Genomic DNA, 13,495 nt, shown 5'->3' on the forward strand with positions numbered 1-13,495 from the left:
TCAGAATGGTGAGAACTGAGACAAACAGAAGCCTGCAAATCCGATGCTGACCTGGCGTTCTTGCTGTTGCACTTGTAAGTATCTTTGGGATAAACTCTGTTTAATCTTTGTATTTCTTGTTATTGTGACCTCAGGATATTTGCTATTGTCTGTAAAGGTTTTTCACCATAATGTTATGGATTACGTTTGATAACACAATACAAATATACAATATCTCAACATTTATATGCTAGCCTTCTGTGTATCATACATATATCAGTGGACATGGCACCGTGCGTTCGCCGGCTTCTTTGAAAACAAATGCACATGACCAGAGGGAGAAGATGGGAGGGGGGAGAGTCGCAAATGAGTTTTTACGACAGTGTTGTCAAATATCTATTACGAAGCTGTAGGGGGAGCTCTATAAAGAAACCTGCGAGCAAAAAGCAAGAAAACAGCGAAAAAATTGCCAAAACTGCATAGCGCTGCTTTAAAAACAAATACAAGGTTATACATATTTAGAGCTAAACCAACCTATGAATTCATCATTCTACAAAAATCAAAAGATTCTTAAATATTTGTACTTCTCTAAGTAAAATGGTTTATGATTTAGATAAAAGGGCCTTGGATGCTGTCAATATGTTGATACTGTTAAGGTTCAACTCACTCCCAGCACCAGGGTCCGAAATTAACTTTTTGGCTCACCTGCCACAGGGACTGGTAGATGAAAAAATCCACCAGCCAAGCATATTTTTTACCGGCCAAAATAATAAACAGCCTTTTTTTTGTCACATATACATTCATTTCAGTACTTTTAATTGAGATAATAAGGTAGGCATATTATGTTGAATACAAACATAAAAAAATTGTCCAGAGCAAAATTTGAAATGTATAATAATAAAAAAAAAAACTATATATATTGATCAAAATATATGAAATATTACTATCATTCATTGGGGTGAAATAATTTTTTTTGTCAGTTTTGTTTCCTGACTCATGTGGAAGGGAAGGCAGAACGTCCTCGGTTAAGTTACTTACGTAACCTCGGTTCCCTGAGAGATAAGGGAATGAGTATTGCGTTGCAAACGCTATGAGAAAACTAATTTTATCGAGAAAAGAACGGCCATGGTGTGTAAAGCAGAAGCAGCCTGGCCAGCGGCGGAGTAGGCCTATGCACGATCCGCGAGTGCTGAAGACGCTCTGCACGGCTTTGATGAGCAGGACACAAATGGGCGGCGACCGCTTCTTCCAGTGGCGGGAGCTTCACATATCCTTTTTCCTCAGCGCCGTCAACAGATAGAGCGTTAACTGTTACGTTCACACCGCCGCCGACTTGAGCTGCAAAGAAGCTCTGGCCGCCCTGTCAAGGACGCTTGTCAAAAAGTACGTGGAAGCTTGATGCTTGTCCGCTCTGAATAGTGAGAGCGGGTCTCTCTCTCTCGCTCTCGCTCTCTCTCTCTCTCTGCTCGGAGGCAGAAGACACGCTGACAATTTTATTATTTTGGTATGAACATTCACCCGCCACTGTGGCGGATAACCTTTTGAGATATACTCGCCAAACGGAAAATCTACCCGCATTTGGCGCTTGGCGGGTGTTAATTTCGGACCCTGGTTGAACCAAATACACATACCAATTAATAGAATAAATTGTATTAGCCTTACATAACAAAACATCAAACCAAGTGGAAATTATTTTCTTCGAAGAAACAAAGCACAAACAAACACACTTCTGAAGTAAAAAAAAAAAAAAAAAAAAATCACCAAAAAAAGTTTATATTTAGGTCTATAAAAGTTTGTATTTCAATTGTTAAAAAATTCATACAAAAGAAGTGTGGACATTTCGGTGGTCAGGTGTTAGCGGAACATAGTTAAAGTCTTCATCTACTAAAAATCACCTTGACACCAGTTATTTACAAGTTATTACAAAACATCTCAAAAAAGTAAAGTTAGTTCTGAGAAATGGTCTAGAATCATTTGTGTACAGATGCCACTTGCTTTAATATTTAGTTTTTTAATGCAATGAAATTCATACACTTTTAGTTTATTTTTTGTTTTTAATTTAAATTTAAATTTGAGAAGCAGACAGTGTAGCATGTTTTACACCCTACTGCATGTTTGAGTGTAGAGATGTTCCGATACCCTTTTTCCCTTCCCGATACCGAGTACTGATCTGATACCTGGGTGTCTATATACAGCTGCAATTTACTAGCCATGTATGAATTGATAGAATTATTTTATGGTGTGCTTCAGACTAATCCCTTAATAAAACATGAACAAATACATACAGTGAACTAGAGTATTTTTAATATCTGACATACATATCACAGCAATATATTATTTATTTTTCTTAAGTGAAAAAGAACTTCAAATGCAGCCACACATCTAATACTGTAAACTGAAAAAGGTATTTTAGTTTTACAATGTAACTCTATAAAAAAAAGTGCAACAAATACATCTAGGAATCTAAAAAATTCTATATGAATAATATAAGAAAAATAATCTCTTTATAACTTAAAGTCCAGAAACAATTTTGTTAAATAAACGGCATTTCATTTTTGAAATACAAAAGTTAAAAAAAAAGTGCAACAGTAACTTATACTCAATCTAAGTAAGTGCAGCCACAATGTAGTGAAATAAAAGACTTGAGTAATAGAGTATAAATAAACCTCAACTAAAGATGTCGGTAGTAAAGCTGATTGTTTTCACATCTTTTAGTTTACATGAAATGGGTTCACGCACTGTCTCGAATAGCTTAGGGAATGCTGTTTCAGAGATGTATTTGCGACCAGGCAAACTGTACCGGGGTAATTGAACTCCAAATGTTCAATTAAGCGGCGAAATCCATCGTTTCCGATGACTGACAGCGGCTGGTCATCCAGAACAATAAACTCGATAATTTTGTCGGATATATTTATCGCTCGTTGGCTGTCTTTTGAAAACTTTTCTCTTCGTTTGAATGAAGCTTCCAGAGATTGTTGATTCTGGCGCGGCTCATCCTTCTCTGCCCTTGCGTTTATGTAACCATCGTGTTCTGCGGGGTGACGCGTCTTCAAATGCTTTATTAAGTTACTCGTGTTGAAGTTGCGTCTTCTTGTGCCACCCCTCGAAATTGCAATATGGCATATGAGACATGTCGCCGTTTTACTGGCTGGTTGGTCCACGGTCCAGTCTGAAATACTGCCAAGCAGCAGACATACTGCTGGCGCGCGTTTTCATTTCTTCTTCGCTGCTCTAAACAGTGGTTGCTTGTGGCAACAGCACAACTTCCTGTGTTGCCACAAGCAACCACTGTTTAGAGCAGCGAAGAAGAATTGATCTCCGCGTTAAGCAAAGCTAGCGTGCCGATACCGATGCCAGAATTTTGATTGGTATCGGCGGCATTTCCGATACTAGTATCGGAATTGGAACAACCCTATTTGAGTGTAAATCAAACCGTAACAGGCCTCTATATAAGGTGTCAGCCACACATTAACACGTTTTTGAAGGTGCATCTCTTACAGAGTACACCAACATTAATGCTGCTTTATGCTATCGGAATTATCGTAAATATGAGTTTCCTAGTTAAAAATTGGACATGAACGTCCTCTCAAGTCATATTTTACCACTGGGAAGCTCAGGATAATCGTAATACCCAAGTTCCCATTGGGGGATAATATATACTACAATGATTGCTCTTTCTCTCTGTCTCTCCTACTACCTCTTTGACACGTACTAAAGCGGAACACAAACACTCCATTACAATTGCCTTGTATGGTCTTTTTTCCGCTGATGTCTGGCTTCAGGTAAGCTGTATACATAGCGGACCGAGGAAGTCTTTCTGAATGTCAGAGGTGATATTGAGCAGGACTCATCTCATTTACTCACTCCATGCTTAGATGGGACTTAATTGTGCATGTCATTTATATAAATCACTCTATAATTTTTTAATAGACTTAAACACACTGAATTCTGCTAAGTTCTGCTAACGTCTGGTTAGTGCGTTTCTTGTAATGTGTAATGATGATTTATGAATCTGTTCCTGAATTTGCTTACACATAAATCTGATGAGCAAGTGAATGTGTATGTGTGTTGTTGTTGTTGACTTCCTAAGAGCGTTGCCTTCCTATTTTTTCTCATTGCTATTTACAGAAACAGCCAAGCAGAAGCAATGTTGGTCAAGGTATACTCTGTAATCAATGAAGAGTGAACCTGGGAAACTAATTCAGTGGTTGTAAACATCTGGGAGGAATGAGCAGCATAGAGTTATATGGGAAGAAAGGGCTTGAAGGCTTTTGTTGTTGCAATACCACCAAGAGTCTGCCAGTTTCAGCAAATGTGGATTGCCATTAAAAATGCCCCAAGGGACCTTCATCAAAGAAAAACAAGGGTCGTCGGCAACAGAAAGACACTGACATGAGCCACACAGACTACACTGGAGTACTTTTCAGTGAAGCAAAACTGCAAACAAGAAGTGACACACAGTCCTACTGTTACTAAATGTCTGAACTGATTTTGGTGCAACTTTTTTTGTTTTGTTTTTTTAGCTTTGAATGCTGTTTTTCCTTTTACAACTGCAGCAGCAGGCTAAACTGTGGTAAAGCAGGCCAGACAAAAAAAGCACATTTCTTTCCACAACAGACCTAGATATGCTATATTTTAAAAAACAGAGTGAAGAAAAAAATTTAATTGAAAAATTGAAGTCTGCAGAGAAGACTGTTGAAAACGATTGTATTGAACAACAACAACCATTTTCAGTCTGGAGACATTTAGCAGACAACACAGCTTTACAGCTGTCAAAGTGACCGAATTATAGGGAGGTTTTCTTTACTTTCTTAATCTGTCTGGCAAACAGCATACCGCAGCACCTTCAGATAACAGATTTTCCTCTGTCTGTGCTCTGTATAGGCTACATCTAATTATAGTGTGTGTCAGTACATTATCAGTGGACTTTAATATAATGATTTGAGGCTCACTTTAAATACTTGCGGTTGAAAATGTTCCTTATAACCTAATGGCAGCAGTGCGTGTCAGAAAGTGGAGTGCAGTCAAGAAGCAACAACACATTATAAGTGGTCTCTTGAAAACTAGCTGATTAGAGACCAGTTTTGTGGTTTCTCTTACAATGGTGGAAATCACATACATCACATTGGTCCAGAGTCGGAGTGAGAGGCAGTAAAGCATGAGCTCTGGTTCAATCAGCATTCCCCAAACACTCAGGAGCAGCCAGGAATGTGAAAACTACCAATTTCCACAGGATCAGACTTCCACAACCAAATCAGGGTGAGCAGTTTTTCTTTATTTTGTTTCAGCTTGCCTTTGGTCTTACAGCTCAGGAAATGGCTTGAGGTTTGGACCATGACCAGAGCAGAGCTCTCTAAAGCTATACGGGCTTCAGTCACTGCAACAGAACAAATGACCAACGCAGAAAAATTATACACTATACGTAGAAAGAAAATTGTATTTAGCCACGGCTGTCCGATAATTTTTTCCTAATCATGACCAAATGTATTAATAATAATAATAATAATAATAATAATAATAATAATAATAATAATAATTAGGGCTGGTTTGACAATATCATTTTCTTAATTAAGTCTTAATTTTTTATTTTTTAACTGATATCAATTCTTTAAAGATCAATATTTTAGCCTATGCTCTTTTGTGTTGTAACACTCCTGCCATCCAATTATCATAATAAGCTTTGTGCTTTTTAACTTTTGATTTGAAACAAGTCTCAGCTTTCAAATTCTGTCAATTTTATCACAATGCACATAAATCGATCATCTCTTCCTCCTTACTCCTAGTTATAACTCTTTACTCCTAGGTATGAAATAAAAATGCATGGACATCAGAAGGTATTCTGGTTCCATCGCATGGCACCGCGAGTGAGTCTCTCAGCTGGCTGAGGACCAAGCGGCAGTGTGTCCGGGAACAGTTCAGTTCAGTTCAGTTCAGTTCAGTTCAAGTTCTTTATTCAGTCATGATGTTATTACAGACACAATAATAATCACATCAACAACAAAATAATAACATTCAATGCTGAATAGGAGCATGAGGAAGACCTAGTCTTATAATTTCATGCCCCTTTTTTCAATAATCTGAGCTGGCACAAAACAGATGGCTCGCCGTGTTTTTTTTTTTTTTTCATTTTTCCCTCTGTCGAGGTACAATATTACTTCACATCTTAACAATTTCAAATTTGTCAAACATTGGTGCTTATGCTTCACTGCCTTCGTATTTTCTAAGTACATTTTTTTTATACATTTTATTGAATTGAACAATCGTGTTACATGATTTTTGCACAATGTCCAAAGAGTTCCATAAATTGATCCCAATTACAAGAAACCCTTTTTGTTTTTGAGAGGTGCGTGAATATGGTACACAAAAATTGAACACCGGTATGACATTTTTGATACCAGTTTAAAGGGGGAATATTTCGAGTAATACTTACTTGACAAAAACAATCTATAGATACAATATCTTCCCTGCACAGTTTACAGCTATTTAGTTGAGAGAAATTTTGACATGTACTGTACCTGATAAATCCAAATTAACCTATACTGAATCAAATTGAGTCAAGATAGGAAGTGGCCAGTGAAGTGGCATGTTTAGACTAAGAGCAACATTTCCAGGAGCTACTGGTCAATAATGCACTGTTTGCAGAGAGTCTGCAAATGGAGAGCTTCAACTAGCTTCTTTGTCAAATGGTAACATCTAGACTTAGGGGTGTGCCACAAATCTTGGGCTTCCCCTCCCTCACAGACCATGAGATGGGGCCCTGTCCACAAGTAGTGATGTTGTGCTCAAACAATGCAAACGTTAAACCAGTCAAACCATGATACAAACAAGAGGGATGCAATTCTAGAATGGAGCACTGTTCTTTAATCTTTCTTTTGCTTCACAGGGAAGCAGTTGGACTGACAAAGGCCGTCTTCACACTGCCTCTCAGTCATGTCAATCAACACTGCTCTCATTTTCTGTCTGAATCAATAATAAACATTCAAATGTATGATGCATTGATTGTTTCCTGCTTCTGTAAATACATTTAGGCCGCAAACTGTGTACATGATGCTTTTATGCGGCTTCTATGCGGACCAGAATAGTTCTACATAATAAAACTGGCCTATAATGCTGTGAGTAACCCCCTCCCATTTAGGGCCAGGGCCAGGGCCTAATTTATAAATATCAATAAATGCCTTAAATACAGAATACAAACTAAACATGTACATGCAATTTTCTTGAATGTCTTAATTTAGACAGCATGTTTCTTACCCTAAAAAGCATATAGCCTACTACTCAAACACGATGAGTACAGCAGGACTTTATGAATGACGGATAGGGTACTGTAATGGAAGCTATCTCCAGCCAGTGTTCTGAGAGAGAGAGAGAGTGAATGCTGTGAATTATGATGCCTTTCTCCATGTCAGGGGGAGCAGAGGGGGGCTGCAGTCTTTGAGTCCGCTCCAAATCAAACACAAGCGGATGGCTGACTCTCGCACGACTGCAGCTATTCCGTTTCCATCGGCAGCCGTCTGCTGTGGGAAAGCTATAATTACTCAGCGTGTGGAGTCACTAACTTTACCCTTGCACTCTCATGTCTTCTTTGCACACACAGATCTTTCTACATAGTGAGACACTGTCAACATGCTAGTACACTGCATGCACACATACATACAGATACCCGAGAAGACGTTAATGAGTGTTTGACTTATTGAAGTGGAGCATAAAATAAGAACAGCCAACATAAAGTTCACTATGGATGCTTTGATATATATTCTTTTGATTTTTACATACATTAAATTTCTGTTTGATATATACCTGGCAATATTGTATAAGATATATTTTACTTGATATTACCTTCTTGTTCATTGTTTGATTGTTATATAACAACATCATGATGATTTTTTTTTTGTAAAGCTGCTCTGAAACAATGTCCAATGTGAAAAGTGCTATATTGCCATATACATAAATAAAACAGACTTACTTAATATTATAATAGTATTAATCTAAATATTATGTTACCCTGTCCTGTTGGTTATATAATGAGATTAATTGCAATGTTGTGAATTGGGTGTCACATTTTTAAAGGGTAACTCTCGCCAAAAATGAACCTAGGCTCTTTTTGTTAATCTATCCGAGTCAAACTTTCGTGTAAAAGCATAATTAGAATGGAAACGCCACTTTTAAGATTGACCATATTTTCATTTTAGGTCAAAATGCCTTTTGAATGGGAGTGCATGGGGCACTTCTACAATAGCATCAAAATCGCTTTTTTTTAATATAGTGTTTCCAGTGGCTGGAATTTTGTCAGTTAAAAGTAGTCGATCTCCGAATGCAACGTAACATGAGGAGAGTAAAGATGGAAAGCTCCTAAAGCTTGTTTCCATATAAATTCACAAATTTGAATTTGCTTTTCATTGAAATCACAAGTTCATGACATTTCCTCATATGGAGTTAGTTCATTAGGTTGCATTCGGAGATCGACTACTTTTGACTGACAAAAATCCAGCCACCGGAAACACTAACTGATAAAGTGAGTCGTACAAAACCTTTTTTTTTTGTAAACTTTGTGTACACAAACAATGTAGTCAATGCTCAAGTTCATGTACAGTATAGAGCCCCTGGTGATACTTCGAGCACAGTTTTATGTTGTGTCGAGCCTTCTTAGTGTTTTAAAAATAGCGATTTTGATGCTATCATAGAAGTGCCCCATGCACTCCCATTCAAAAGACATTTTGACCTAAAATGAAAATACGGTCAATCTTAAAAGTGGCGTTTCCATTCTAATTATGCTTTTACACGAAAGTTTGACTCTGGTAGATTAACAAAAAGAGCCTAGGTTCAATTTCGGCAAGGGTTTCCCTTTAAGAAAATGTGGTTGCTTGCTATGTCAACATTAGCTTTCTGTATTCCTGCAGTGTAATACGGACAACAGGTACAGAAAATGACTCCGTCAATGACAAGAATGACACGCAGACAGGATACATGCAGGAGAATGTAATCGGGGAAGGTTACGCAGAGACTGATATCATCAAGAGGCTCACAGGGAAAAACCACAAACGGTTGACAGTGTGTTACGGTGATACAATAAGTGACATGATTTCAGCAGTTTGGCAGGAAGCTGACAAAGTCGAAGGGTGTGGAAAATCCAGCAGCAACTCTACTGCAGTGCAGAGAGCGATCTCTCCATGCCTGCTAACTGCATTCATGCAGATGTCAAATTAAGGTCAAACATGAGCCATACAGTAAATACAGCTTTAGACTATGAGCCAGAATCAGACAGTCACAGGAAATGAAACATGAAATACTACTAGAAAACAAAGACACATAACTGCTTAACATCACGCAGGTGCTGCAAGTTCAGATCACACAAGTTTTTCCAAAGTGCTGTATTTGACCAATAAACTTTCATATTGCATGTGACATTTAAAGAACAAATTCTAAGGCTGGGAACACACAGTCCTGATAAATACTGCTATTCAAATCCTACATTCTGCTGTAGAGCGTGTGTTGAGGAGGTTTTCCATCAATTCATCATGATATCTATAGTACTGTATCAAACATGGGTAATGTGAATGGTGTAAGAAGAGCAAATACTCACCTATTGCAGAGTCGGCTTACGGCTCCATAGGAGTCACAGTCACAGGCCTGGCAGCCACTAGTACCGTTGGTGAAATACCCATTCTCACATTCATCACAAAGTTGACCTGTGTATCCAAGTATGCACACACACTGACCTGTGACAGAGTCGCAGGTATTCGGGTCCTCTGACCCCTCAGCACTACAGTTGCACTGAGGTCCTGTGTGGAAAAGAGGAGAGGAGAGAAGAGAGATTGGAAACAATGTTGTCAACGTAAAAAAAATAAAATAAAAAAAATGTAAAAGTATGATTTTAAAGGGATAGTTAACCCAAAAATGAAAACTAACCCTTGATTTACTCACCCTGAAGCCATCCTAGGTGTATATGACGGAAGCTAGTTATTTTAGTCGATAGAGTTTTAAATATGGATATTTTTTCTTACACAAACGCATCACTTCACTTCAGAGGGACTTTATTAACCCCCCCAGAGCCGTGTGGAGCACTTTAATCATGGATGGGTGCGCTTTGATGGACTTCCAAAGACATCCACCCATTCACTCCCATTATAAAGCTTGGAAGACCCAGGACATTTTTTAATATAACTCAGATTGTATTTGTCTGAAAGAAGAATGTCATATACACCTAGGATGGCTTCAGGATGACTAAATCATGAGCTAATTTTCATTCTTGGGTGAACTATCCCTTTCACTCTTGGTGACCATTTTTCTTAGTAGATGCCGAAATGAGTCATGTGAGAGAATGTTTTTGCAACATCGGGGTCATGAATTGAGGAATCAAATTTTCCTTGAGCTTTTGACATATAAGAGGTCATCGTACTATAAGCATATCTTGTAAGTTTCAGAACTGAAAACTTCCTTGTTAGTCCAAAAACATTTTTTATTGTAATCAAGCCCAGCGAACAACTCATAGTAGAATGTGCCTATCTATGACATGGATAGGTGAAAGGCTTTATGATGAAAGCATTCGTTAGAGTGCCGAAATCGAGTTGCAATGACGAGATCACTGCATTCATGTGCTCAACATGTCTGTGATCGGCTACAATGCTCATCACTCCACCCTTTCATGCCACGATCTAAATATAATGCTATTAGGCTTCCTGCGATAGTCAGTGTTACCGGTGTTACACTATGTTCAGTCACAACACCGGTTTCATCACTTCATCACAGTTTTTTTTTTTTTTTCAGTTTAAAGCGTTACAAAAATTTAAAGCAGTATCCGTTTTTTTTCTGTCACCCGTTGACTAGCGTTTTATGATCATGCTCTTATTAAAGCAAATGCTTTTTAACCATTCAAGCGCGACAAGACAAAAGAGAACGCGCTGTCTGTCAATGTCCTACCTATGTGGCACACACACACATGTCAGTATCGAGTTATATTTAGGGCTTGAAAGAACCACAACAAACCAGAACACACAAATTATGCCAAAATGCCCGTTTTGTCGAGTGTCCTCATAAAAGCATTTTTAAATGAGTTAAATAAAGTCTTAAATGAACGTAATAGATTTGTGAGAAATGGGACGCGTGTCAGATCCGCATCATGTGCAGCAGCGGCTGGTCTTAAAGTGTCATTAATGTTAATCAAAGAACAAAGAGAGTAAATTACTTACTCAGACCCAGCACCAGGATGATATTATACCGGCAGGCAGCCTAATAATCATGAATGCACTCCAGCAAACGGCTTCTTCGCGAAAAAAACCCTCTTTATGAAGCGCAGTGAAATGCAGCGACCTATGAGGCATTTCCTGATGGATCGAGGTTGTTCCTTAACTTAATTTTCTACGTGCAATTCACACGAGCTCTAAGCGCGTGCTAGACTGCTGCGAGTACGCGCTTAGAGCTATTAATGTTGTGAAAAATACATATAGGACACTGTGTTCATTCATGTTTATTTGATGCTATAAATAAACTAAGGAAGAGATGATCGGTTCACGAGCAGCTTAAACTGAGGCAATCTGTCACGACACATTAAAGAGCCACAAAACAGTTGTTTAATTTTCTTTGACTGACCAACTTTCAAATTTGGTCAGTCAAAGAAAATTAATCAATATAGGCCTACCGTTTTGTGGCTCTTTAATGTGTTGTGACAGATTGCCTCAGTTTAAGCTGCTCATGAACCGATCATCTCTTCCTTAGTTTATTTATAGCATCAAATAAACATGAATGAACATCAGAAGGACTGTTGTTTTAACCACGGAAAGATGTCAGTAGCCTACACACCATTTTCAAGTTCAATCCACCGACGTTATTCTTCTGACTCTCCTGACTGCTTTTTCGGACAAAAATGGCGGATTATGATTGGTCAGATCGCGTGTCAATCAAACTCCCAGCGAAGGGTGAATTGATGCTAATTTAAAAGTGAAAGTAAAATGCACATTGCCACACCAGCTTTTTATAAGCAATGAAATTTTTTTTTTTTTTTTACATTTTATACATTCAGACACACCCCTTAAAAAAAGAGCATTCATATCAGAGGGCTAAAATCAGGGTAGGAAAAATGCCTTTTATTTGTAAATTATGACAGTTTTTGATGTAAAAATCATACTAACAATATAAGTGCAGCCCAGGAAACATTATAAAACAACGCAGTTCATGACCCCTTTAAAAGTGTACTCGGCATGTTTTTTTTCTCTTACAGTATGTTTCACTGCTTCTTCTGTGCCCCAGTGGTCTTCATGTATTGAACTATCAGCTAGGATGCATTAAGTTGGTTAAAAATGGGATAGTTGTGTCATCATTTACTAACTCTGATGTGGTTCCAAACCAGTATGATATTCTTTCCTCAGTGGAATTCAAAAGGAAGTTTCAAAGATTGTTCATGTTGCTTTATATAGTAAAGATGAGTCTTAAAAGAAGTCCCTATCTTACTTGACAGATGAGGTCATCATTTGGTCAAACTCCTTTTTTTGTTTCATGGAAGAAAGAAAGTCATACATGTTTCAAAAGACATAAGGGTGAGTAAAAGATGATGGCTTGTTGTTAATTTTTTTTTTTTTTTTTTTTTTTTAATGTAGGCCTAACTTACTCATTTGTAAAACGATTTGAGCACTGGTTTAAAACACAATCTAAAGTAAACATTATTGTTGCTATTATTGGTAACTCTGAATTGCTTGACACTGCACCTTTAACATTCAATAATGCTTAACAGTATGACTTTTGGCGAGAGATTCAATCAGTAAGTGGTCGTGGTAAAGCACAATCTCATTTGGCCTTCTACACATTGAGGGATTTTTTTTTCCATCGGAACATGGCACAAAAAAGTGTGAATTTATTAAAAGCTGCAGGTTGCCACTTTCCAGTGCCATCACAGCAGGGGAATAGCACAAAGGCAGAAAATATGGTGCTGAAATCTCTCTAAAAGAAACTGTATGAGCAAAACTACAACATTACGATTCAAGCAGCTAATGGGAATGATATGGAAAGTACACATTTCATAGCCAGTGGGGCGACTGTACCTCCAGGGGTGCACTGAACCTGTGGGCTCTGAGAACATGTTGAAATACACCAGCTTGATGAAAACAGCCTATACTTGGCTACTGCCTTCAAGCAATGTTTCAAGGAATGTTTTGTAGGATTTAGAGAGGACTTGAGCCTGGCCCGTCCTGTTATCAGCTCTCGCAGTACAAACTGTTCCCTCCAGTGCACGTCAACACCTCAGTAAACAGTTTTTTGTAATAAAAACAGCCTGCTCAGTAACTCAAAAGCCTCTAGCACCTACAGCAGCAGTAACCTTACACATCTAATATGATCAGCAATATTACAGAGGTCACAGAGAGGCTGTCAGCAAAATTATTTGCTCCCAGAAGTCGAAAAACTGAGCAGAACAAAGAGATCTCATTATTAAAGCACCCTTCGTCTGACTGTGCTGCAATATTAGCGAGCTGTGTAGCAACCCAGAGCTTATCTGATGAGAAACTATATCGCATACATGCAGTGTTCA

The 13,495-nt window shown here is 38.2% G+C and overlaps 1 protein-coding gene across 1 annotated transcript in view; it reads right to left on the reverse strand.

Moving 5' to 3' along the window:
• Window positions 1-13,495, reverse strand: part of LOC307158928 (multiple epidermal growth factor-like domains protein 9) — a 98,337-nt gene that overhangs the window by 73,675 nt on the left and 11,167 nt on the right. Inside the window, exon 2 of the mRNA XM_079871940.1 lies at window positions 9,560-9,758. Within this exon, the coding sequence (XP_079728066.1) occupies window positions 9,560-9,758 (199 nt within the window). The remainder of the gene's footprint in view (window positions 1-9,559; window positions 9,759-13,495) is intronic.

The sequence above is a fragment of the Squalius cephalus genome (genome assembly GCF_949319135.1).
Source record: "Squalius cephalus genome assembly, chromosome: 5".
Lineage (NCBI taxonomy): Eukaryota > Metazoa > Chordata > Actinopteri > Cypriniformes > Leuciscidae > Squalius > Squalius cephalus.